This window comes from Neltuma alba, unplaced genomic scaffold (assembly GCF_004799145.2).
Source record: "Neltuma alba isolate B1F8T4 unplaced genomic scaffold, ASM479914v2 tig00007272_pilon, whole genome shotgun sequence".
Taxonomy (NCBI): domain Eukaryota; kingdom Viridiplantae; phylum Streptophyta; class Magnoliopsida; order Fabales; family Fabaceae; genus Neltuma; species Neltuma alba.
The window spans coordinates 18,696-40,505 of record NW_021634732.1 but is presented as its reverse complement, the minus strand read 5'-3'; the positions used below and the strand labels follow the sequence as shown (position 1 = coordinate 40,505).

Sequence of the window (21,810 nt, the reverse complement as noted above, 5' to 3'; positions counted from 1 at the left end):
GCGCTTTTGACAAGTGGTATATACTATATAGCATTGTTATTTCCTTTTCGTGATTCTTCTTCATCTTATTAACTAATTCAAGGATCATTGATCACCGTTCCTATCACATTCTTAGTTTCAATGTTTGTACATTTCAGTGAGGGCTGTGGGAGATCGGTGGCTATTGCGTTGGCTGACATGCACGAATGTGAACCGAAGAAGGGCGTAAAGAGGTTTAGGGGAACAAATGTGAACCAGCTATTGAATAAATGTTCTGAAGATGTGAACCAACATGTGGCGATTACAATCTCTGAAGATGGAGCCAACATGTGACGAATACAAGTTCTGGAGATGTGAACCAACATGCCATGAATAGAAGTTCTGAAGATGTGAACCAACATGCGACAGATAAACGTTTTGAGAACCAACCAGTATCACCTTTCCGCTTGTTTATGTAGAATCTCACCCCCTGAAGTTTTTATTAGTGAACTTAAATGTTTGATTGGAGTTCTGTTTGGAATATGGTAATAGTGGTCGGATGCTAATGAGGTTTCCTTTTCAGCGAGAGCTTTTTCAAGACCTGCAATGGTGGAAATATGATTGAAATTGATAGGAAAGGGTTTGAGATCTGGAAAAACATGTCCAAGGAGGTAAGCCCAGTCCATTCTCGTTTTGTAAGTTGGAAAATATAATTCTTTTGGGACTTAATTTCCGTTCTCATCAGGAAAGGAAACCGTATGTTCTTCAAGCTGCAAAACTAGAATCTGCATACCAACAAGCTTTGGATAAAGAGGCTAATGATATGATACAGGTAAATGGACACTGTTATTATTCAAGGTTTTTTTCCCCTTTCTCCCATTGAAACCTTGTTGTATCTTGTGACATGAGGGTCCTTCGAAACTCTGAAATGAGGTTTTGGAAAAATATCATTTATGGGTTTTTGAGACACTTATGCAAGGGCCTTGGTACATCAATCAATCTAGGTAACCGAGTAGTCATTTTGTTTAGTACTTCTTGGCCAATTGTTTTTGTAACTTCGTTTGACAGAGGCTTTAATTTCCTCCCTTTTTGTTCGCCGAATTATGCGTCATTGTTTCTTGCAATAAAAAGAAAAACAGAGAGAGAGAAGGGCAATGACTTGGAGTCAAGCTTCTCATTTACTAATGATAGCAGTAAAACTTTCCCTTCTGAATATCAAGCTGAAATGGACTAAGTAAAGCCATTTACTAATCATATGTTTCTTATTCTTTCAAAATTTGAGATTCCTACCATATATATGACAAGTGGCTGGTTTCAGGTGGATGATGAGGCTGATTCAGCGATGGTTGGGAAGATTGATAAGGTTTGACTGTTTCCAAAGCTAGAACACTTTAGATTCTCATTTTCTACTTGTTTATTCATTTTTCCAGTCCTAACTGTTGTTTATGGGTTTGTTCACAGTTTTACCAGTTCTGTTGTGACGAACCATCAGATTACTCCGAATACTACTCAGAAGACTCAGATGTCTGCTTTACATTGGAGGTATATGCCGTCCTCCATTCTCTTTGAATCTGAATTCTTCCTGTTTAAGTGTCGTCACTGTTTCCAGCACACCGGTTCCTGAACCTGACCACTTTATTACTTTGAACTAGGAATAAGGGATCATGGATTTTCGAGGAGATATCTCAGTAAACTCGGAGACACATTTTACGTTAAACATTCTGTGTATTGGGACCATCATCAAATATGCACAGTTGGAAAGTTCAGCTGCAGGAAGTTTCTCAAAAGCGAGTCTGTTGGTTATTGTACAGTTACAGTCAACAATTTCTCTACTTCTCTTTTCTTTCCAGCGAGGAGCTAGCTTTTACATTTTGAAGCTGGAGGAGTTTTTGTTTGAGGCTCCTTGCAGACATGTGAATGTGATCTTGGAATGAGAAGATGCTGATTAACACAGGAGTTTTATGTTTTGGTGAGATGTTCCTCCAGCGTTATTTTGTTTGTCAGTGTAGAGATTGCGTTTTGCTATAGAATTACATCTTTTATGGAAACTGGTCAACTGACTGATATTCTATGTGAAAGCGATGCATAATACTTGGCTTCATCTGCGCCCCACTCCATCTGTTTTTCATGGTTTTTAGTGAACCTGAAATTAACAAAGGAAGCTTGTGCACGGAATTAAGACAATGTTTGGTGCATAAGAATATAAGGTATGCAATGGAGTGAAATGAAAAATTAAACAATACATATGGATAAGAATTGACAACTAGTTTTTTTTTTTAATCCTGATTTAAAATAAAAAATAAAAATTACAATTCAACAAATTTTTTTGCCACACTATTAAACAGTAATAACATATATAATGGATATTTGTTATAAAAAAAAACCTAATCATAATTTATACCATGCTTGTCCTTCCTCACATTATGTTTTCCACGTTATCCTTTCTCACCTTATGAAATTTAGTAATATTGATTTATAAAGAAAAAGTTAATGGGCTTATCGATCAGTATCTTAGAATTAAGACCCTTTCGTTTTCTCTTTAAGAGTTAAAACAAAAATATGATTATATTAAATTTTGTTTTTGTGTTGTTGAATGTTTAAAATAATGAATTGAAATTTATCATATTTGATTTGATCAATTTTGCTAATGAATGACTGAAGGATGCATTATTAATTTATTATCAGCAGTTAATATTAGTATTATCATATTTTTTGTGAAATTTATTATAATTAATTATAATAATATAACATATGCACTCCTCCGGCCTTAATATAAACCTTGTTTGATTTTTATTTTGATCCTAAATATAAGATCCCAAATCACTTTATCTCTCATGTTTATTTATTTTTTCTCAAGATAGTTTTTTTTAATAATAGTAGTTCTAACCAATAAATTTGATTAGTAAGAATATTTTAAAAAAGACAACATCTATTTATTACAATAACTAACTTAACTTATTTTCCTAATCTACTTAAATTAGTCAATTAGTTCTTACATTTAAGATTGGAGGTCATATAATACCCATATACATACAACCATTTACAATTACTTAAAATTTTGATTTTCCAATAAGTATGGGATGACATTATGTTTTTTTTTAGCATAAGACTGAAAAACCACAAAAGTCTGTCATGCATGCATTTATATTTATATTTAATATTACTAAAGAGGGGATAAGAGGAAAAAAATAAAAAGAATAAGAAATTCTTATCCACAAGCACAGTGAAGGAGGGAGCTCGTCACGTGAGTGGCAACACGCCTTGGTCATCAAAAACTCTGAAACTGGCACCGAATGAGCCGGAAAAATTAAGCAGCAGCTAAAGGCTCTAGCTTCTTCTTCGTCTTGTTTGTTCAGCTGTCAGCTTCTTCCCCACCATTAACGCCGTGCTTTCTTGCCATGGACTGCGTCGCTTTTCACAATTTCAAAGCCTCTTCTCGTTTGATTTCTCCCTCCCTCTCGTCTCGTCTTCAACCTTCTTCTCCCACCCTCCAGCTCAACATTTTGGTGCGCAATTTCTTCTCTTTATGCATGCCTTTGTTTCTTTTCTTCATTTAATTGTGATTTTATCATTTTTTATATATGTGCTTTTTCCCAGAAATTGAAGCGATCGGGTGTGGACAGGAATCGTCTGGTCGTTCGGTGTTCTATTGGGTCCGAAGGCGATGGCTCTGTGAATGGTAATGGGTTGCCATTTACCCCCAATAAACTTTTCATGCAGGAGGTACGGAGTCTTCCCGTTTCTTGATTCATATGCTGGTTGTCGAGTTTTGGATTCCTACTTTATCTTTTTCGTTTTTACTAATTCTTTTTATTTCTCGGCGTATAATCGGCGTCATCATCGAGACTTTCTCTTATTATCTTAGGTCATCGTTATGCAATCTTATTGGAACAGTGACTTTAGTGATGTTAACTTATTAGAAATCCAGGACTCCAAGGTTCTTACTCCCATAATTCTTCTCTATGTTCTCTGCCAGGCAATAGGAGCTGAATATGGGGAGGGCTTTGAGACTTTTAGAGCTGATGGGCCATTAAAAGTTGATGTGGTAATGAACTTTGGTTGCCGTTCCCCTAAAATTAAGTTGAATTGCTTAGTCTATGAATGGATAATTTTAATATTATTTTTATTATTTCTTTTGAAAACAGGACTATTTGAATGAGAAGTTGCAAGATGGATTTCTTCAGCGAATACGCTATGCTATGAAGCCTGATGAAGCTTATGGTCTTATCTTTTCTTGGGACAACGTTCTGGTTAGTTTTAAGCTTTTAGGAATGTTCTTGAGATTTATCACGCTAGGCATGCTTTGTAAATGTTTAAGTGACGAAAAAAGATTGTGGTATTTGTTGCAATTGCGGAGACTTGTATTGCCTCAGTTATTAACTGCTTTTGGGGCTATCACTATATTTCTTGAGATAAGAAGAGCACGACCACACATGATATCATGCAACTGAGTTATATTTTCTCCATGATAACTGTATGTGATGTGTTTCAGGCTGATACTCGAGCTGTTAGATGGAATGCGTGGAAGCAGCTTGCTTCAGAAGAGGGTATGTTAAGTTGTTATCATGGGACTCTAAATAATGAGATGGCCTTTAGAGCTTGACTATGTTGATTTTAATGGACCATGTACTGAACATCATGGAAAGAAAAATTATTAAAAGAGCCTATAAGGAGCGGGATAGAATAGAATCTTTTGTTTGGATAGTAATATGATAGAAAGGGAAAGAAAGAGTTTCATAAAGTTTTACCATGTTAACGGTTTTATTACTTGTTCTACTGCTGGTGTTTGTATATAAAAATGGAAACTCAGAGAACTTAATCAAATGATTTTCTATATCCTCCTTTTTTGCCACATTTGAAGGAAAGAAATGTTAAGGATACACAGGGAACACCATTTCCTTGGCTTTCTTTCCTTCCTCCACAAGAGATCGGGTCCCTTGTTTGCAATATCGTTCCCTTTTATTGCATCTTTAAAATAAAGTAGCTAAATGACATTGCCATTTTTATATTAAACAGGCTAAATAAACTGTGAAGTCCATGCGCCTTATTATGAGTCTTACTTTGATTCTGATGCAGGGAAGGATATTCCTGTAGATGGTGATGTGGAACGATCATTGCTATATTCTGGTGCTGATCACATGTTGCAGAAGGTTCGGAAACATGCATTTGCTTATCTAAACGTGTATCGCATAACATATCAATCACACAATTTCTATTGATTATAAATTACAGATCCCTTCGGGTCAATAAAGTAGGGATTTTTTTTTATCCCCAACTAGAAGCAAGGGATATTAGAAGGAAGAACATTGCAGTTATGACAACTAATTCATGGTCATGTTTATTATGACTCTGCAACTAATGAAGTTCATTGTGGTTGTACCATTATAGATAGATATTATTATTATTTTGCATTCGTGCCAAGAATTTTCATTTTGTGAAAATCACAAATACACTAAAATTCTCGAGATAACGTGCTAATTTGGGCTGGAAACAGCCATTAAATGTAATCTTTTATTGAAGACAGTGAGCAAACCAATTTTAGAGACCGACTTTAGCCCAATGAGTACCTTTCTTGAAAATAACAAATAAAATGCGGAGGAGCTTCAGGTTGCCCAAAATTTCATTTTGTGCTTGTTTATTGGTTCGGGTTGCTTAAAATATCTGATCTTGACCAGTTTGTCAATTAGTCCAGGGCCTTGCTGTTGGGCATGTAATTCCAGGTTTCTCATTATGAAATCTGACATTGATCTTATGGTTGTCTCAATTATCTGTGTATGTTATCTCGTCACCTAATAAATCATCTTTGCTTCTGATCTTAATATCTTATAAAATTTATGAAAGAAAACGAAAAAAAAAATTTATTTTCCACAACTGGGAACAGGAAATGGAAACATTATCTTTTGTCCTGAGTTACGGTCTGTTGAATCTGGTGGCATTCAATTACTAGAATATTCTTCTGAAGGTTTTATTATCAAAATTCTCCAATCTTGCTTTCAGCACATCTTATATTTTCTGATTCACTTTTCTAAACTTGCAGCATTTTCTATGCGATGAGACAGAAAACAAACTGGACAAATTGAAGTTGAGGTTTTCACAGTTATATCATGATAATCTTCTCAAAGTAAGTTTTTCCTCCCTGATGATGTTGTTTGGCCTCATGGACCCAAGAACCTGACATTTTTTTGGCCCATATTTTTCTCTAGCTTGAAACACCTGTGGAAGGACTTAAGGACTGGTTGGAAGCTGTGTATACAGCTCGTATCCCCTGTGCTGTTGTTTCAAGTCTAGATAGAAGAAGCATGACCGAAGCTTTGGAACGAATGGGACTCCAAAAGTATTTCCAGGTTGGTAACACATGAGAATGGTTAAAACACCATGTTTTCACAATTATAGCATTGCAGAAATAGCAATTTGATATAAATAACAAATGACACTTGATTTTAGCTAATGGAAGCTGGGTCGCGTAGTAAGAGAGTCAACACCCCTTAAGTGAGGTCTTGAGCTTTGTAGATGAGAGAAACCACATTAGGAGAGTCTTTTTCCCCATTAAGGCATGAGCCAGTGTGAATCTAAATTAGTTGGTAGTATTGAGTACTAGTGTTTTTTTAATCTTATAGTGGACTCAAAAGATCATGTCATTTTATTTTCAGGCTAGAATTGTCATTTTAGAGTTGTAATATATATAAATTATGTTGCAAGTTGAATGTGGCTGTTGTTCTTTTCCTTTAATGAGCTCCACTTCAGTTTGACTTTTGGCCCATGTGTTATGAAAAGCTTTAAATGCCTGAATAAAATCAATCGGTTGTTGCTCCTAACAAATTCCAAGTTTTGCTATGTAAGATTGGAAAATTTAGAACGTTTTCAACGAATGTCTTACATATTTCCAGGGTTCAACCAATGGATGCCACTTTTTAGCTAGAATTTTAACACCTTGTTTGAATTCGACGTTGAAGATGATTGATATCTTTACATTCTCTCTTTATGTTCTCTTCGCTGATTACAATTTGGGTTGCAGGCAACTGTGACAGAAGAAGATGGAATGGAGTCTATAGCTCACCGATTTCTTTCTGCTGCTGTCAAGGTATTCTCTAGCCTGATGATTATATCCTGATAAAGCATTTGAGGCTCGGAACATTTTTAATTATTGTTAGTACCTTGATACTAAGGTATTATTACCTGTTTTTATTTTAACAATGAACACATTAGCAACTTACCTAAGTATGGCAGCCTGAAACTAATCTTACAGTTTCTGTTCATAGTCAGTCTGCAAGTGTTATACTTTGCGACAACATTATAATTAGGGAAGTTAAACGTCATAATTGAGGAGGTTAACTGTGAACATGCAATGTGAACGAATATATTCTCATTCTTGATACAATATTTTGCTAGTCTTTGATCTGCTTGAGTAAATGTCTTTCAGCTGGATCGGAAACCTTCAAAATGTGTGGTTTTTGAAGATGATCCTCGTGGAGTAACTGCTGCCCATAACTGTACCATGATGGCTGTAGCATTGATTGGCGCACATCCTGCGTGAGTAGTTCACTTTTATGTACAATAGTAGCTAACAAGATGTTCCTCCAAAAGTAAAATGCACAAAACTTGGATAAAGTTTTACTGAGGTATTTTTTATCCAGTTCTTTAATAAAATACATGGCAATGGAGGGATTCTTTAAAAGATTCAATCACATGATACAAGTTGTAGAAATTTTTACTTGCCATTTTTTTATTAGAGAACTTATAGCAGGTACATAAATGTTATACCTAAACTTTTGTCCAAATTAATTTCCTTAGACATGTCAGGCATGCGCATATAGAGTTTTGATGCATGGGAGTTAGATCGTATTCAAATTTAGTATTTGGGTCAGCATCAGTATGCAAGGACTAAATTTAATCTATGATATGGTTTTTCTGTCCCATTGAAATGAAAAACACTTAACAGTTTTCATTTTGTTGAGAACTTCATTACTGAAACTTTTGATGAGATTACTCATGCGGCTTTTGGAAATTCCTTCACCCTGCAGGTATCATCTGGGACAGGCTGATCTTGCTATTGCTAGCTTTAGTGAACTTTCTGTGATCAACTTGCGTAGACTGTTTGCTAACAAGGGTTCCTCATTTATGGATCTGCAGAAGCAGTTCATAGAGAATGCTCCTCCGAAAAGGAAACTCACAACTGACACCATTTTTTAATATTTTTCTCCATCTCCAACCTGAAATTTTTCTTTGTAATTATGTAGTGGTGATCTTTCGTTTTTCATGTAAATGTACTTTGATTCTATTGCAATAATCGGTTCGGTCTGAGGTGACTCATTTTATTTCTGTTTTTTTCTTTTGACTTTGCTTCTTAGTAGTGGGAAATGTGGTGGTTCAGGTATATATCTGACATGGCCTCCGGGGAACGAAAGAGCGAATGTTAAACATTCGTAGTCTGATAGTCTCTCCATAAATCATCTTCCAATTTTATTTTTTTTGGTGGGGTCATAAATGGGGAAGGAATAATGCTAAAATTGTACTCACAAATAAAAGATGCGCGTGCGTGAGTGGGAAAGAGAGACTAGGCAAAATTTATTATCCACATTAAAAAAAATTAAATGCATTCATGTTAGTAATGGTCGTTTGTAATAGTGGCGATGACTTTTGAAAGGGGGGTTATTGATGTTTATTAATTATATATATATGTTAGTAATTAGTTGCTCTTAACAGCAATATATAATCACTTATATTTTAAAAGCAGAATTATTTATGACGTTTTACTTAGTTTCTACTAATTATTTTAATAATTATTACTGTTAAATTAGTAGCCATTATAGTCCCATTCCAATGCTTATTATAAGGACGATGAAAAGTTAATGTTAATAATAACTAGGAATACTTAATTTTTAACATGTACTACCTCCTGTCCTAATTATAAGAGCCAGTTGACTAATTTGAGAAGATTAAGGAAGTAAGTTGAGTTAGTTATTTGTCCTAAATAGATGTTTTTTCTAAAATATTCTTGCTAATCAAGTGTATTAACTAAAACTATAATTATTAAAAGGACTATCTTGAAAAAAGTTGAATAAATATGAGAGACGAAGTGAATTGGGGTCTTATATTTAAGATCAAAATAAAAGTCAAACAGGGTCTTATATTAAGAACCGGAAGTAGTATTAAAAATGCAAATTTTAACTACATTTTAACATAACCTTTTTTTGGCCAACCACCTCTTGACATACCCAAAACAACATTTTGTCAAAAGTGTTATGGTTGAGGAGATTCATAAGTACTTTATGAATATTTTTATCCTTGTTTCATTTACGGGTGACACTGTGTGGGATTCATAACCTTTCCCCAAACTACTGTTAGTATGAGGAAAATAGAGGGAAGGGGAAAGAAAACAATTTTACTTAGCTCTATTTAAAAAATTAAAAAATAAAATTTTAAAATTTTAATAAAAAGAAAAAGTAATATAAAAAAATAAAAATAAATTAAAAACTTTTAACTTTATTTTTAATTTTTTTAAATCGAGGTCATTAAAATTTTTCTCCTCCACCTCTTCTCTCATATTTCTTCGTACCAAACGGACTTTGGAGAGCGTAAAGGGTTGGTTAATTTCAATTCGTTGATGATGTTGCTGACATGGCGAAGGTCACTGTCTCAAGGATTCTTACAGGGATTAGGTTAGCGATATCCCTTATCTTTCCTGTTTTCTCATTGACCTCTTTCGCGCCTTCGAAAGAAGCTGACCCAAATGCAATCAGCACACTTCGCGTCCTGCTTCAGCTTCAACCATGTCCTGCATCAACACTAGTTTCGCTTCCATTACACCAACCTCTGTTCCTTCGTCTACGCTTAGAGGATCACGGTTCGCTTTTTCCTCCAAATCCAGGTCCCCAATTCTCTGCTCTCTGAGAGGTAATATTTTGTTTGCGCTGCGACCCTTTTCGCGATTTGAAATGCGCTCCTATGAGAAAGCCCATTGTAATTTCTGATTGATCTCTCCCCCCTTTCCGGGATATTTGGAACTTGTGTCCCCGTCAACTAAATCATGTTTACATCAACATTCAGTTTAGAGCTCTGTGAATTTCCCCTCAGTGATGAGTTTATTCGAAATCTGATATGACGTGTATTTATTATCCAAAAGCTGTTCCTTTCACTAATTCGATCTGTTAATTTCCTAGGCTTTCAACTAAGTGAATGATTTACTCATGCCAATGGGACCGGGCACCATTGTCTAAGGAAGTTATTTGAAATTTCTTATGCTATCAAATAGTCCTGGGATTAATTAATAACTCAAGATTTCTTTTCAAAAAATAAACTATATAACATAATGCAGCTAACCGTAGTTGCATAGACATATTATTTCAGTTTCCCTTGTGTTCTTAGTTGTCGTTTTCAGTACATTCCAACTATCATTTAGTTTATATCAAACTTGTATTAATATATCAATTATTCCCTTCACAAGGCATATTGGTTTGAGTTTCTGAGCTAAATTCTGGAAAATCACATCCAGGGACAATTGCTGAACCAAAAGAAACATCTGCTGCCGAACCGCTATTGCTTAATGCTGTTCGCGGGATAGATGTTGAAAGACCACCGGTTTGGCTCATGAGGCAAGCTGGGAGGTACATGAAGGCAGGTTTGCGCAGCTTACGGTTCTGGTTGTATAAATAACCTTGGGTCTTGGCTGTTCGGAAGTTTTTCAATAATCATGTTTTTGGGAACACTTAGAAAGACAGCAGCTTATTATATTAACTTTATATCATCCATGTCGACCAAATTTAATTCTAGGTGTTTTGCTCTTTGTGGTTGCATTTTACAATTGACATATATACATATTCCTTACTAATAACAAATCTTATTCATCAATCTTTTTTAACCAGAGTTACCAAATTATCTGTGAGAAGTACCCTTCATTTCGTGAAAGATCAGAAAATGTTGATCTTGTTGTAGAAATTTCACTACAACCATGGAATGTTTTCAAGCCTGATGGGGTAAGATGGTTTTATGGCTCACATTAATGTATCTATACTTTTTTGGGTAATTGCTAGGATTCTGCTTACATCAAGTTCCTTGGCTTTTTTTAATGCAGGTGATTTTATTCTCAGACATTCTTACCCCGCTTCCTGGAATGAATATACCCTTTGATATTGTGAAGGGTAAGGGTCCTGTCATATTTGATCCTATTCACACAGCTGCCCAGGTTGATCAATTGAGAGACTTTGTTCCTGAAGAGTCAGTTCCTTATGTTGGAGAGGCACTCAAAATTTTGAGGAAAGAGGTCTGACTGATCTTTTCTTCGAAGTTTCCATCTTTGGATGCCTGCTATCTGTCGTTTCACTACTTTTCTTTTAATGACAAAAGCTTTTTAGTTTCGTCATGTACTGGAAATTCTTCATGTATATTTGAGGATACGACACACTGCATTGTATGAATGACCGATGGCTGTCATGAGTGCTGGGATGTAGTGCGTTAAAATATTTATTAAAGGCTTATAAGGGTATAGGTGATGAACAATAAATGAACTATCCATTCTGCATGTGGCTATTATCAAGATGATGTGTTGAATCTGTATGTCTGTCTCACTGGTGTTAATTTGTTGTTGTTGCATGTCTCGAAAGTAATTTGTGGAGCTTAGCAGAGACTTCAAATATCTAACCGTTTAATTTATATCATTGTTGTTTTAAAGCTATTCTGTATGACCGATGAATTTAAAATGCCCTTTTCTTTTATTGTCTTCTTTAATCTGACAACCTTAGTGTTGCTTTCAGGTTGATAACAAAGCTGCAGTCCTTGGGTTTGTTGGGGCTCCATTCACCCTAGCCTCATATGTAGTTGAGGGTGGTTCTTCAAAACACTTCTCAAAAATTAAGAGACTGGCTTTCTCAGAATCTGAGGTAATCTTTTAACCGTCTCTAGTAATTATGCCGGCCTAAAACCGTTACTTGCATTGGGCCCTTAATCTTGTGCCTCTTTTATCTCATTAATTGACATACTAAAACTGTACTGACCATTACCAACCCCTTCCACTCTAATTGGTGCTGCAGCTATATCAAGTAAAACTGGGTGATATTCCCTAACAGATAGAGAGGTCTAGTACTGTAGATTTAGGCTTGGGAATCTTATTATCACTTGATAACTTTACCTATCTCTGTAGACAAATCACGTATTGTGTTTTGAAATTAATAGATTCTTCAATTTATATCGAACTTTGACATGTTGACAGATCCTCCACTCATTACTTCAAAAATTTACAACATCAATGGCAAGATACATTCAATACCAAGCTGACAGTGGAGCTCAAGCTGTTCAGATTTTTGACTCATGGGCAACAGAGCTCAGTCCAGCGGATTTTGAAGAATTCAGTTTGCCTTACTTGAAGCAGATAGTAGATACTGTGAAAAAAACCCACCCCCAACTTCCTCTAATCCTCTATGCAAGCGGATCGGGTGGCTTGCTGGAGAGGCTGGCTTTGACAGGTGTTGATGTAGTTAGCTTGGACTGGACAGTTGACATGGCTGATGGTAGGAAGAGATTGGGACCAAATATAGCAGTTCAGGGTAATGTTGATCCTGGGGTTCTTTTTGGTTCAAAGGACTTCATCACCAAGCGTATTAATGACACTGTGATAAAAGCTGGCAAGGGGAAACATATATTGAATCTTGGTCATGGCATTAGGGTAGGTACGCCTGAGGAGAATGTTGCTCATTTCTTTGAGGTTGCCAAAGGAATCAGATACTAAGAGTCAAATTTTGATTATTGTTATTTTTTTAAACTTTGTGTTTTCTTGTGTCATTCTTCTTGTAGGAAGGAAACTACTAGGTAAGGGTTTATTCTTTGAAATCCGCGAGCTCATTGATCAATCTGGTTGTATTTTTAGTATTAGAATTAATGAAAGAGAAGAAAAATTCTTGAGGCCTACCTTCTCTCTCTGTGACACGCGCGCGTATATCATGTAATGCCTCGGTGTAGACTGTAGATCCGTTTGTATCAGGTTATTTTCCAAATGAAAAATCACTTACATTTTGTAGGGAAAAGTGTACTTATGAAAACAAAATATTCGATGCTTGTCTGAAAAACAACTGCAATCTTAAAAAAAAGAGATTTTTTATGTTTTGAGTACCTTGTCACTATTTGAGAAGCACCTTCTACTTAAAATGTTTTTTTGTTTTAATGATTTGACTAAATGCAAAATAACTTATACTTTTCATCCGATCTGTAAACAACACATTATTTATTCAAATATGAAATTTACTTATCATTAAACTAAACAAACAGGTCAGATGGCTTCATCACGAGTTGATAATCATGTGTGATTATTTGGGAAAAATTATTAATGGTTAATTAACTCCCAAAGCTGCATGAAAAATTAATTGAATGGAGAAAGCATTAAAATTTTGATCTAGGAATTATCAAATTTTCTTACTAAAAAAAATTAGATAAGATAGGTCTTCAAAACTTGTCGTAAATAAAAATTTACAAATATGTGATACGAAAATGAAGTGTATGCTAAAATAATTAAAAAAAGAAAAAAATAAATGAGGATTTGCACATGAAGATTATACATATCTTGATTGATTTAATAAGGACATTGAAATCTATGCAAATTGGTAAAAAGGGTAATCAACAATAGCATATAAGAACAGTGCTAAAAAAAAAAAAAAACAATAGCATATAAGAAGAACAAGATTTCACCAAGAACACAAAAGAAGGGAAAACAATCATAAAAATAAAATGAAACGTGCAGATAACATGGACAGCAGAAAAGCAATAGAAGAAGAAATTCAAAAATCCAACTTGCTGAGGATGGCAATCTGGTGGTGACTTCACACCCTAGAAGAGGTTCCCTGTATTTTGAGAAGAAAAACAAAGGCCTTTTCCCTTTTTGTCCCCCCTTTTTCACGGAACACTATTTTTTGGGGCATGTACCCTTAAAAATGGACACTTAATCGCATTAAAAATTATATAAAATACATTCCTTCAAATTCCGCGAATGATGGAACCTCTGAAAGGTAGAGAAAGCTCAGTGCGGTGACCTACCCACGCACGGCACCTTCACCGTATTCGTTTTACCTGAAACATATCTCTCCTTTTATAGAACAAATTCATATTGCATTAATACGTTTAAGTTTTTGGCTTCCCAAGATGCAATATACTGGCACTGGTTTTTGCTTCTTTGTTCTCATCCTTCGTTCCGATTTCTTCCACCCTTTTCCTTTCCTTCAACGGTATTTTTTTTTTTTCTTTGGTTCGTCTCTCTCTATCTTTGTAGCTTTAACTTTATATGCTTGCTGTCAAAGTTTCATGGTTAGACTGTGCTTGGATGATCATACATAGAGTTAGATGGGTTCTGTTTCTCTTTGCTTGGTATTTAATGATCCTGACGGTTCTTCCATGTCACGTCAAATTTTGTGGTTTTCTCTTGTTCTCTTTTGTTTCCTTCAGTGGGATTATAATGATCGCGTATCTGAGTGTTTCTACATGTTACGTGATTGCTTTACGGAATTTCTATTGTTGTGATTCTGTTTGATCATTGGAGTACTTCTTTTTCTTTGTTATTACTTCTTTTTTTGAGTTTCATTCTATTTTTGTTTACTCTTTATCTTGAATGGATTGTGTGATCACCACCCATCTGATTGTTTAAATGCTCCATGCTATTGGATTATGAAAAGTTTCCTGTTCTGATTTTGTTTCGAGTATTTTTTCTCTTCACCTCGCAATTTCCCTAGTTTCTCATCTCAATACGCCTTTTTGGTCATCTCAGTTTGGGAGGCAGCCCATACTGCATCTTGATGAGATTAAGGCTCGAAACAGTCAGATGACTCTCTAGTTGCAAATACAGGATGAATTTCTGGCAGCATTCCTTTCGTGCTGGCAGATATCACTGGTGAAGAAAGAATTATTTTTGAGAATCTCTAGCTAACAAACACAGAAGTGACAAAAATTGTGTCTTATTTTTTGTGGTACCTGAAATGGAGAAAAGGGGGAATGTGCTGATGCAAAAGTACGAGTTTGGCAGGCTACTAGGTCAAGGAAATTTTGCAAAGGTTTACCATGCAAGGGACCTTAGAACTGGTGATAATGTTGCCATTAAAATGATTGATAAGGAGAGGATTCTAAAAGCTGGGCTAGTTGATCAAACAAAGCGGGAAATATCAGTCATGGGACTGGTTAAACATCCAAATGTACTGCAACTTTATGAGGTATTGGCCACCAAAACCAAGATTTACTTCATCATGGAATATGCCAAAGGGGGTGAACTCTTTAAGAAGCTTGCCAAGGGCAGACTCCATGAAAACTTGGCAAGGCATTACTTCCAACAATTGATCAGCGCGATAGATTGTTGCCACAGCAATGGGGTTTATCATAGGGATTTGAAGCCAGAGAATTTACTTTTGGATGAGAATGGAAATCTCAAGGTTGCAGATTTTGGATTGAGTGCCCTTGTTGACTCTCATCGCCAAGGAAGCTTACTGCACACAACTTGTGGAACTCCTGCATATGTAGCTCCTGAAGTTATAAACAAAAAAGGCTATGATGGAGCGAAAGCTGACATATGGTCTTGTGGGGTGATCTTATATGTTTTATTGGCTGGTCAGTTGCCATTCCGTGATGTGAATCTTATCGAATTGTACAGGAAAATATGCAGAGCAAAGTACAGATGTCCAATCTGGTTTTCATTTGAAGCACGCAAGCTGTTGTTCAGAATCCTTGACCCTAACCCCGATACTAGAATTCCCATATCAAAGATTAAGGAAAGCTCTTGGTTTAAAAGAGGATTCAGTTCAAAGGCTGATAAAATGAAAACATCAGTTACAGATGTGGAGGATCCAGTCAAGGCTGATCCAAGTCTTGGTCTATCTGAGAATGAAAGTGGTGCTACTTCTGAGGCTAAGCAATCATTGGTGCAACCTACTAATTTGAATGCTTTTGATATAATTTCTCTATCAGCTGGATTTGATTTGTCTGGGCTTTTTGCAAGAAACAAGGAAAGGAAAGATGTGAAATTTACGTCACTGCACTCTGCCTTGTCTATCGTTTCTGTGATAGAGGGTATGGCTCATGTTATGGGGCTGAAGATAACGAAAATAGATGGAGGGTTGCTGAATTTAGAGAAATCTAGTGAAGGGAGAATGGAGCCTCTGTCCATTGATGCTGAAATTTTTGAGTTTACCCCATCTTTCCATTTGATTGAGATGAAGCAATCTAGTGGTAACACAGTAGAATACCAGAAGATGTTAGAAGAGGAGATCAGACCAGCTCTCAGAGAAATTGTATGGGCTTGGCAAGATGAACAGCAACAGTAGTAGTTAGTGGCAACCATTGTTTTATACTCTTTCATGATGCCATTAGTTTCAATTTCTGGATCAGTTTTAATCTTTATGACAATAGGTTACTGTTTTGCTGGATCGGTTGATATTTACAGTATACATAATTTTTCATTGTCTATGGGTTACTGAATGGTGAAATATCACTGAGCCATTGAAATATCCTTATCACTGAGTTAGACTCTTGAATATTTAATTGAATCTTCTCTGTTGTTTTGAGATCAAGGGCGGATCATCTTTTACGCATAGTATAATCATCACTCGTTTAATGAACATGAAGCTGAGCACATGTGTGACTGGCAGAATTGAATTTCTGGTCTTTAACAAAGGATTCCATATCTGTTGTATTTGGAGGCTGAAATTAAACTTTTGGTTGTGGAAGTTCTAAAATTTGGCTTGTTTGATACAAATCGAGAGTAGAACAAAAAGAAATTTTGAAAAATATCATCATTTCCTTATTTTAAGCCAAAAAAATGATAACATTCAAAATAAATCCTTACTACTAGAAGGGCCTTAATGTTGCATTTTCTTAGGACGCTATACCTTCTTGATTACTTCAAGTCAAAATCCAAGTTTGGGCCTTGTTTGATATCTATTCAGTCCATTGCAAAAGTGCGAGACATATCAATCTCCCAAACCAAAGTTGGCATTCCAGACCCAGGAAAACACTGTCAAGACAGTCAACGAATTAAAAACACAATCAATAGTGCAGGAGATAACCAGAAGTTATTTGAATTAGAATAATCTCCTGTGTATTGCACAGGGAATATTTAAATCATTCTGAAAATAATAACAAAATAATTTCTTTAATCATTTGATATGTTGATATGATGTTCCATTATTGATCGTGGATTGAAAAGTAAGCGAGCAGTACTGAACCATTCTGCTGATAAAATGTAGTGATAATGTTTAAGAAAACAGAGGAAGTAATGATGAGCCCACATGTCCTTAAAACGATGAGAAATACCTGGAGAATAATAAATAAATGAATAAAGAAAATGTTCTCTTGTATATGCCCACATTGAAAGAAAAATAAGAGGCAGAGAACGAGAGATGTGATCCCTAATGGGATGATTGTATGCCACTAACCCCAGAAGCATCCTGAACCGTTGGATCCCCCTTCACTTGCCAAGCCTTTGAAATGACAAAGACATATCCCTTCTTCCTCTTTTTATTTTCCAACTTATCCCTTTTTCCCTTGGTGCTCCTTCTGTTTCCACATATATAAATGTACCCCTTCAACCAATAAAACCACAAATCTAAAGTATAAAATCCATTTGTCAAGTCTTCCCCACTTGTCAATTGCCAAACTCAGACTCTGCTTTAGTGGGAGCTGGTTTTATTGTCTCCCATTTTTCTAATTAACAGTTAATTGACTATTTAAACAAATTTAAAATGCCATTTTTTATTTTATTAGAAGCGTTTTAATTGCACAATCCTCTCAGCAAAAAAGTGGACTGTTTTCCTTTGAGACTAAAATATTAATATACATTGCACTTGTATGAGTGTGGGTAGCTGGCAAAAGATGTAAAAGTTGAAACTTGATGGGCCGAAAGGAGGGTTTTCTATTATTTTATTCTCAATACGTATCACATATGTTGAAAAATAATTTAGGCAGAGAAAGAACTGAACTTTATCAAGTTTCTGTGTTATCCCTTGTTGTATTCCTTGATTGTAGGAAAAAGCTCTCATCAGCTTGACATTTGATGGTAACTAACTGAGTGGAGAAGAAGACAAATCAAGATCATGAACATTGGTACAACTTCATCACTGTGACAAAATCTGGGATTTGTTTTCACTCAATTGACTACTAGCATCCATGGAATTCTAGGGGTGATATAAAGCACTCACAGGTACAAATCTAACTACTCCAAAGACAACGACCTTAAAGTCATCTCCAACTTCACATGATTCACCAATTCATGTTACATCCAGAAAGAAAGAAAGTTTGGTTTTTTTCAGATGGACACAAACACACACATGATAGATGGATTTAAGAGGGTTCAAGCCAGCCCATACTTTCACGCCACCTCCATCACCTTTCACTAAGTAAAGCCAGAAGTATTAGTGGCACCAGAGGCTGGTTTAAGGATTGGTCTGATACACACTTATGAGGACGTCGTTGATGAGTAATTTATAAATGGGTATTTTTTGAATCATGAAATCCAATTTCGTTTTTTTTGTTTTGTGAATCCATAAAACTCAGCTGGCCTAAATTTTCATTTTAAAAAAAAATGAAAGTTAGAAAAATTAGTTGCAAACAAGAAAGAGAAAAGAAAAGGGGGGGAGGGGAATTAGCCTTTTTTAAAATTTTCTTGCTTCTAATCCCTTATGCTGCTTGGATTTGCTTGAGGACCATTCAAACACCCACAACGCAAAGACAGTGGGGCACACTTATCAGAATAAACTATCATTTTTCCTTCATATTGGGTTTTGATTTGAAGTGGGATCTTTTTCGCTTTGTCTAAAGTTGGTAGGGATTCAGTGAAACCCCTCATGATTTAGGAATAAGAAATGTCTCGAGAAATTAAAAGATCCCATTTAATCATACTCGAATCTTTGTTTATTGTTATTGTTTTTTTCAACTAGGGTAACAACAAATCTCTTAGTGAATTCTCTGGTGTTAAAATAAACGAATTAAGAAAGAGACGGGCAAAGAAAAAAGAATAAAAGAAAAGAAAAGTGATCCCACTTGATCATGCATTAAAAGCAGTCAAGTAAAGCGGGAGAAATTAATGATTAAGTTCTTAGAAAAACAAATGAGAAGCATGTTTACGTCCTTAAAGACATGATTATGAACTAGTTGGCAAGAACTAATCATATCTCAAATTCGTGATTTTTTGCTTCCTACAACCTTTCTTGATTCCAATACCATCACTTTCCAAAGATATTCTAATTGAAGATGTCTGTCCCAATTCTAGATCACCATGACCCCCACCCAGCCTATATACAACATTTTCTAGTGCAGACACACCCGCTTTTGGAAATTATACAAACAACCCATCTTACTTACGAGTGGTTCCACGCTTGATCAATCTTCTTATGTGAGATTCCAAATTAAACTCAAATTTTGGAAATAGAGATATATTAGAAAAATTTATATCCATATATGTTCCAACCGGATCTAAAGTTGTTGTATTTATCCTGTGTATTGTGTCCAAAAAAAATCTTCCATAGAAAAATCGTTGCATTTAACGCGTGATATATGCCAGTAAAAGTGTCACATCGCTTATTCTCAAGAGAATTCAAGTGAGTAATATATGATGCTAGCAAGCCAGCCCCTTGAATTTTTGAGTGTTTTTTTTGTTTTCTTTTTCTCTCTTTTGCTCAGTTCTATATGAAGTTTTTTCTTTCTTTTGTTTTTTTTTTTAACTTTTCGCAATAAGAGTTCATTAAATCTTTGGGAGTTAACATACTTTTATCTTGTGTGAAAGAATAACTCTAAAGGAAGTTGTCCAAACAACTTAAACTGAGTTTATTTTTATTTTCCAGGTATTTTAAATTTCTAATAGCAATCAGTGTCTAATATAACTTTTAAAAGCCTATCCAATCGTATTTTAAGGGGAAAATGGCTTGAAATAAGCTCAACAAAAATATTTCTACTTTTTGGTGAATCTCTCTAGATTTTTTTGCCTTGTGCGCGTCATGATCAATAAGAGGAAAGTTTTGCACTAGCAAGCTACTGCATGAGGAACCAGAATTAATTGGAGGGATTATCCATAATATTTTACTATTTTGCATTACTATGATACCTTCTGCCATCAATAAAGTTAGGATAGGGAAGCCTACAAACCGTTTGAGGACAGAGATATAATTGGATGGCTACTTGAAAGTCGAAACAAACACCCTTTAACCAAAAAAAAAACAGAATAACCATAACTTTAATACCATCGCTCCTAAAATAAGTTATCTCGGGTGTCCAATTGACACTTGTGGTTGGCATGTGTCTTTTTCTTTTCTGGTTCATCTTTTCTTCCAATAGCCAAAATCTTCCGACTCACCTATGTTTATCTAAGGAGGTAGCTAGACCCATCTTGTTGACGAGTTCTTATTGGAACGAAGACTGACAAGAATGAAATATCAAAAATTATAAATTCGCTTCCCTTTTATTACTTTCTTTCAATGTCCTTCTTAATCCAAAGTCGGAGGAAAAACTGGAAATCATGTAATTAACTATATGGCTCAAATTCAAATCCCAGTTTAGCAGCCGCTGAAACTTAATATGGGATTGAAACAAAACATGTACTCATTAGAACCAAATTCACATTGAGACTTTCTCAAGGGCATTCCTTTTTGGGAATTGTTTATTAAGGTAGTGTTTGGATAAAAACCAAACCATGGTTTCAGAAGTGTTTTTACGGATTACAAAGTAAATATGTGGAGGAGGTTACCTCGTTTTGCGGAAAAGTGCTTCTGAAACCACGGTTTTGGAGCACCCAAACAGAGCCTAAGTAATTTTTACCATAAATTAGTACGAAAAGTTGGTATAAAAAAAAATTATACATGATAGCATTAACCAAGTGGATAAAAAGCCTAATGGATCTTGCAGGAGAACAGCAATGTTACTAGGTTTTGCTCATTTATTAGGCTTGGGATCCTATGCTTCTCAGCATTTATTGATGTTGGGATTCTTTGGGGTTTGGTAAGCAAATAATGTTACTTTTGCCAAATAGGAGAACCAATCTAGAATAATATTGCACTGTAAAAGGTCAATTAATTGAATAGAAAAAGATGTCCCAGTTGGGCATGATTTATCCAATTCAGTAGACTTTTAAGGTCTGTGACATATTACTTCCTCTTTTTAATATAAAAATGATTTAATTAATTTAGATAGATAAAAAAATTAGTTAAATTAATTATTTATATATATATTTTAATCATGTCTTTGAATGAAAATCTCTTAACATATACAATTAATAAAGATAATTTAAAGAATAAACTAAAAAATGAGGAGAACAAAATAGATTAATATTTTATATTTAAAATAAAATTTAATCTCTAATTTGTTCTTATATTAAGGATCAGTTAATATATTATTGGGTTAAAAAGCGATCAAACTTAATAATGAGATATGTGAGTGAAAAGTTTTCCAGATGAGAAAAAGCAGAGAGATGGGCAGACCAATCCTTAGCTGATGTACAAAAGTAGCTGCAAGATTCAATTCTGAAAACTACAATGCCTGCCTCAATGGGGCACTTGTAGTTCAACTTACTGCCCCCTTTTCAATTATTGTATCTCTTCACAATAAATGCTTTCCTAACCAGATAAGATCGTCAAGTATGATATATCCACACCATATACAATTTGTAATTTTTTTTAATAATTTCTAATTTCCTGAAAATAAACAAGACAATTATCAATAAGAGACGGCTGCTTGCTTCTTCACAGTTCACACTATCGCTTCAATTTAAAGTTGTCTTCTTTTTACACATTTCTCGCAGAACTCATCAACATGTGCTCTTGGGTTTGACCCCTTATATTTTATTGCTTAATTATCAAAGCCAGAGGGGAAATAGCCATATATCATATTTGATTAATCACGTCA

The 21,810-nt window shown here is 35.1% G+C and overlaps 4 protein-coding genes across 5 annotated transcripts; all 4 read left to right on the top strand.

Moving 5' to 3' along the window:
- The first annotated feature begins 318 nt into the window (after positions 1-318).
- Positions 319-1,661, top strand: LOC114752208 (high mobility group B protein 7-like). The gene is made up of 6 exons (XM_028940931.1): positions 319-433; positions 542-629; positions 704-790; positions 1,277-1,321; positions 1,420-1,500; positions 1,611-1,661. The coding sequence occupies exons 1-6, from the start codon at positions 348-350 to the stop codon at positions 1,614-1,616; spliced, it is 393 nt and encodes a 130-aa protein (XP_028796764.1). The 5' UTR covers positions 319-347; the 3' UTR covers positions 1,617-1,661.
- Positions 1,662-3,247: 1,586 nt separating this feature from the next.
- LOC114752212 (5-amino-6-(5-phospho-D-ribitylamino)uracil phosphatase, chloroplastic-like) lies at positions 3,248-8,277 on the top strand. The gene is made up of 11 exons (XM_028940935.1): positions 3,248-3,464; positions 3,556-3,681; positions 3,935-4,003; positions 4,104-4,208; positions 4,451-4,505; positions 5,035-5,108; positions 5,996-6,079; positions 6,162-6,302; positions 6,974-7,039; positions 7,379-7,488; positions 7,980-8,277. Exons 1-11 carry the CDS (start codon positions 3,357-3,359, stop codon positions 8,146-8,148), a joined length of 1,107 nt encoding a protein of 368 aa, XP_028796768.1. The 5' UTR covers positions 3,248-3,356; the 3' UTR covers positions 8,149-8,277.
- A 1,376-nt stretch (positions 8,278-9,653) lies between these two features.
- On the top strand, positions 9,654-12,858 carry LOC114752211 (uroporphyrinogen decarboxylase). Its single transcript, XM_028940934.1, has 6 exons — positions 9,654-9,852; positions 10,451-10,572; positions 10,821-10,931; positions 11,030-11,218; positions 11,709-11,834; positions 12,164-12,858. Exons 1-6 carry the CDS (start codon positions 9,729-9,731, stop codon positions 12,677-12,679), a joined length of 1,188 nt encoding a protein of 395 aa, XP_028796767.1. The 5' UTR covers positions 9,654-9,728; the 3' UTR covers positions 12,680-12,858.
- Positions 12,859-14,003: 1,145 nt separating this feature from the next.
- Positions 14,004-16,421, top strand: LOC114752213 (CBL-interacting protein kinase 18-like). Of its 2 annotated transcripts, XM_028940937.1 has the most exons (3): positions 14,004-14,165; positions 14,702-15,842; positions 15,920-16,179. In XM_028940937.1, the coding sequence occupies exons 2-3, from the start codon at positions 14,910-14,912 to the stop codon at positions 16,058-16,060; spliced, it is 1,074 nt and encodes a 357-aa protein (XP_028796770.1). In that variant the 5' UTR covers positions 14,004-14,165; positions 14,702-14,909; the 3' UTR covers positions 16,061-16,179. The 2 variants fall into 2 exon arrangements, with proteins under 2 accessions (XP_028796770.1, XP_028796769.1); XM_028940936.1 differs by having other exon boundaries at positions 14,006-14,165; positions 14,702-16,421.
- The last annotated feature ends 5,389 nt before the right edge of the window (positions 16,422-21,810 follow it).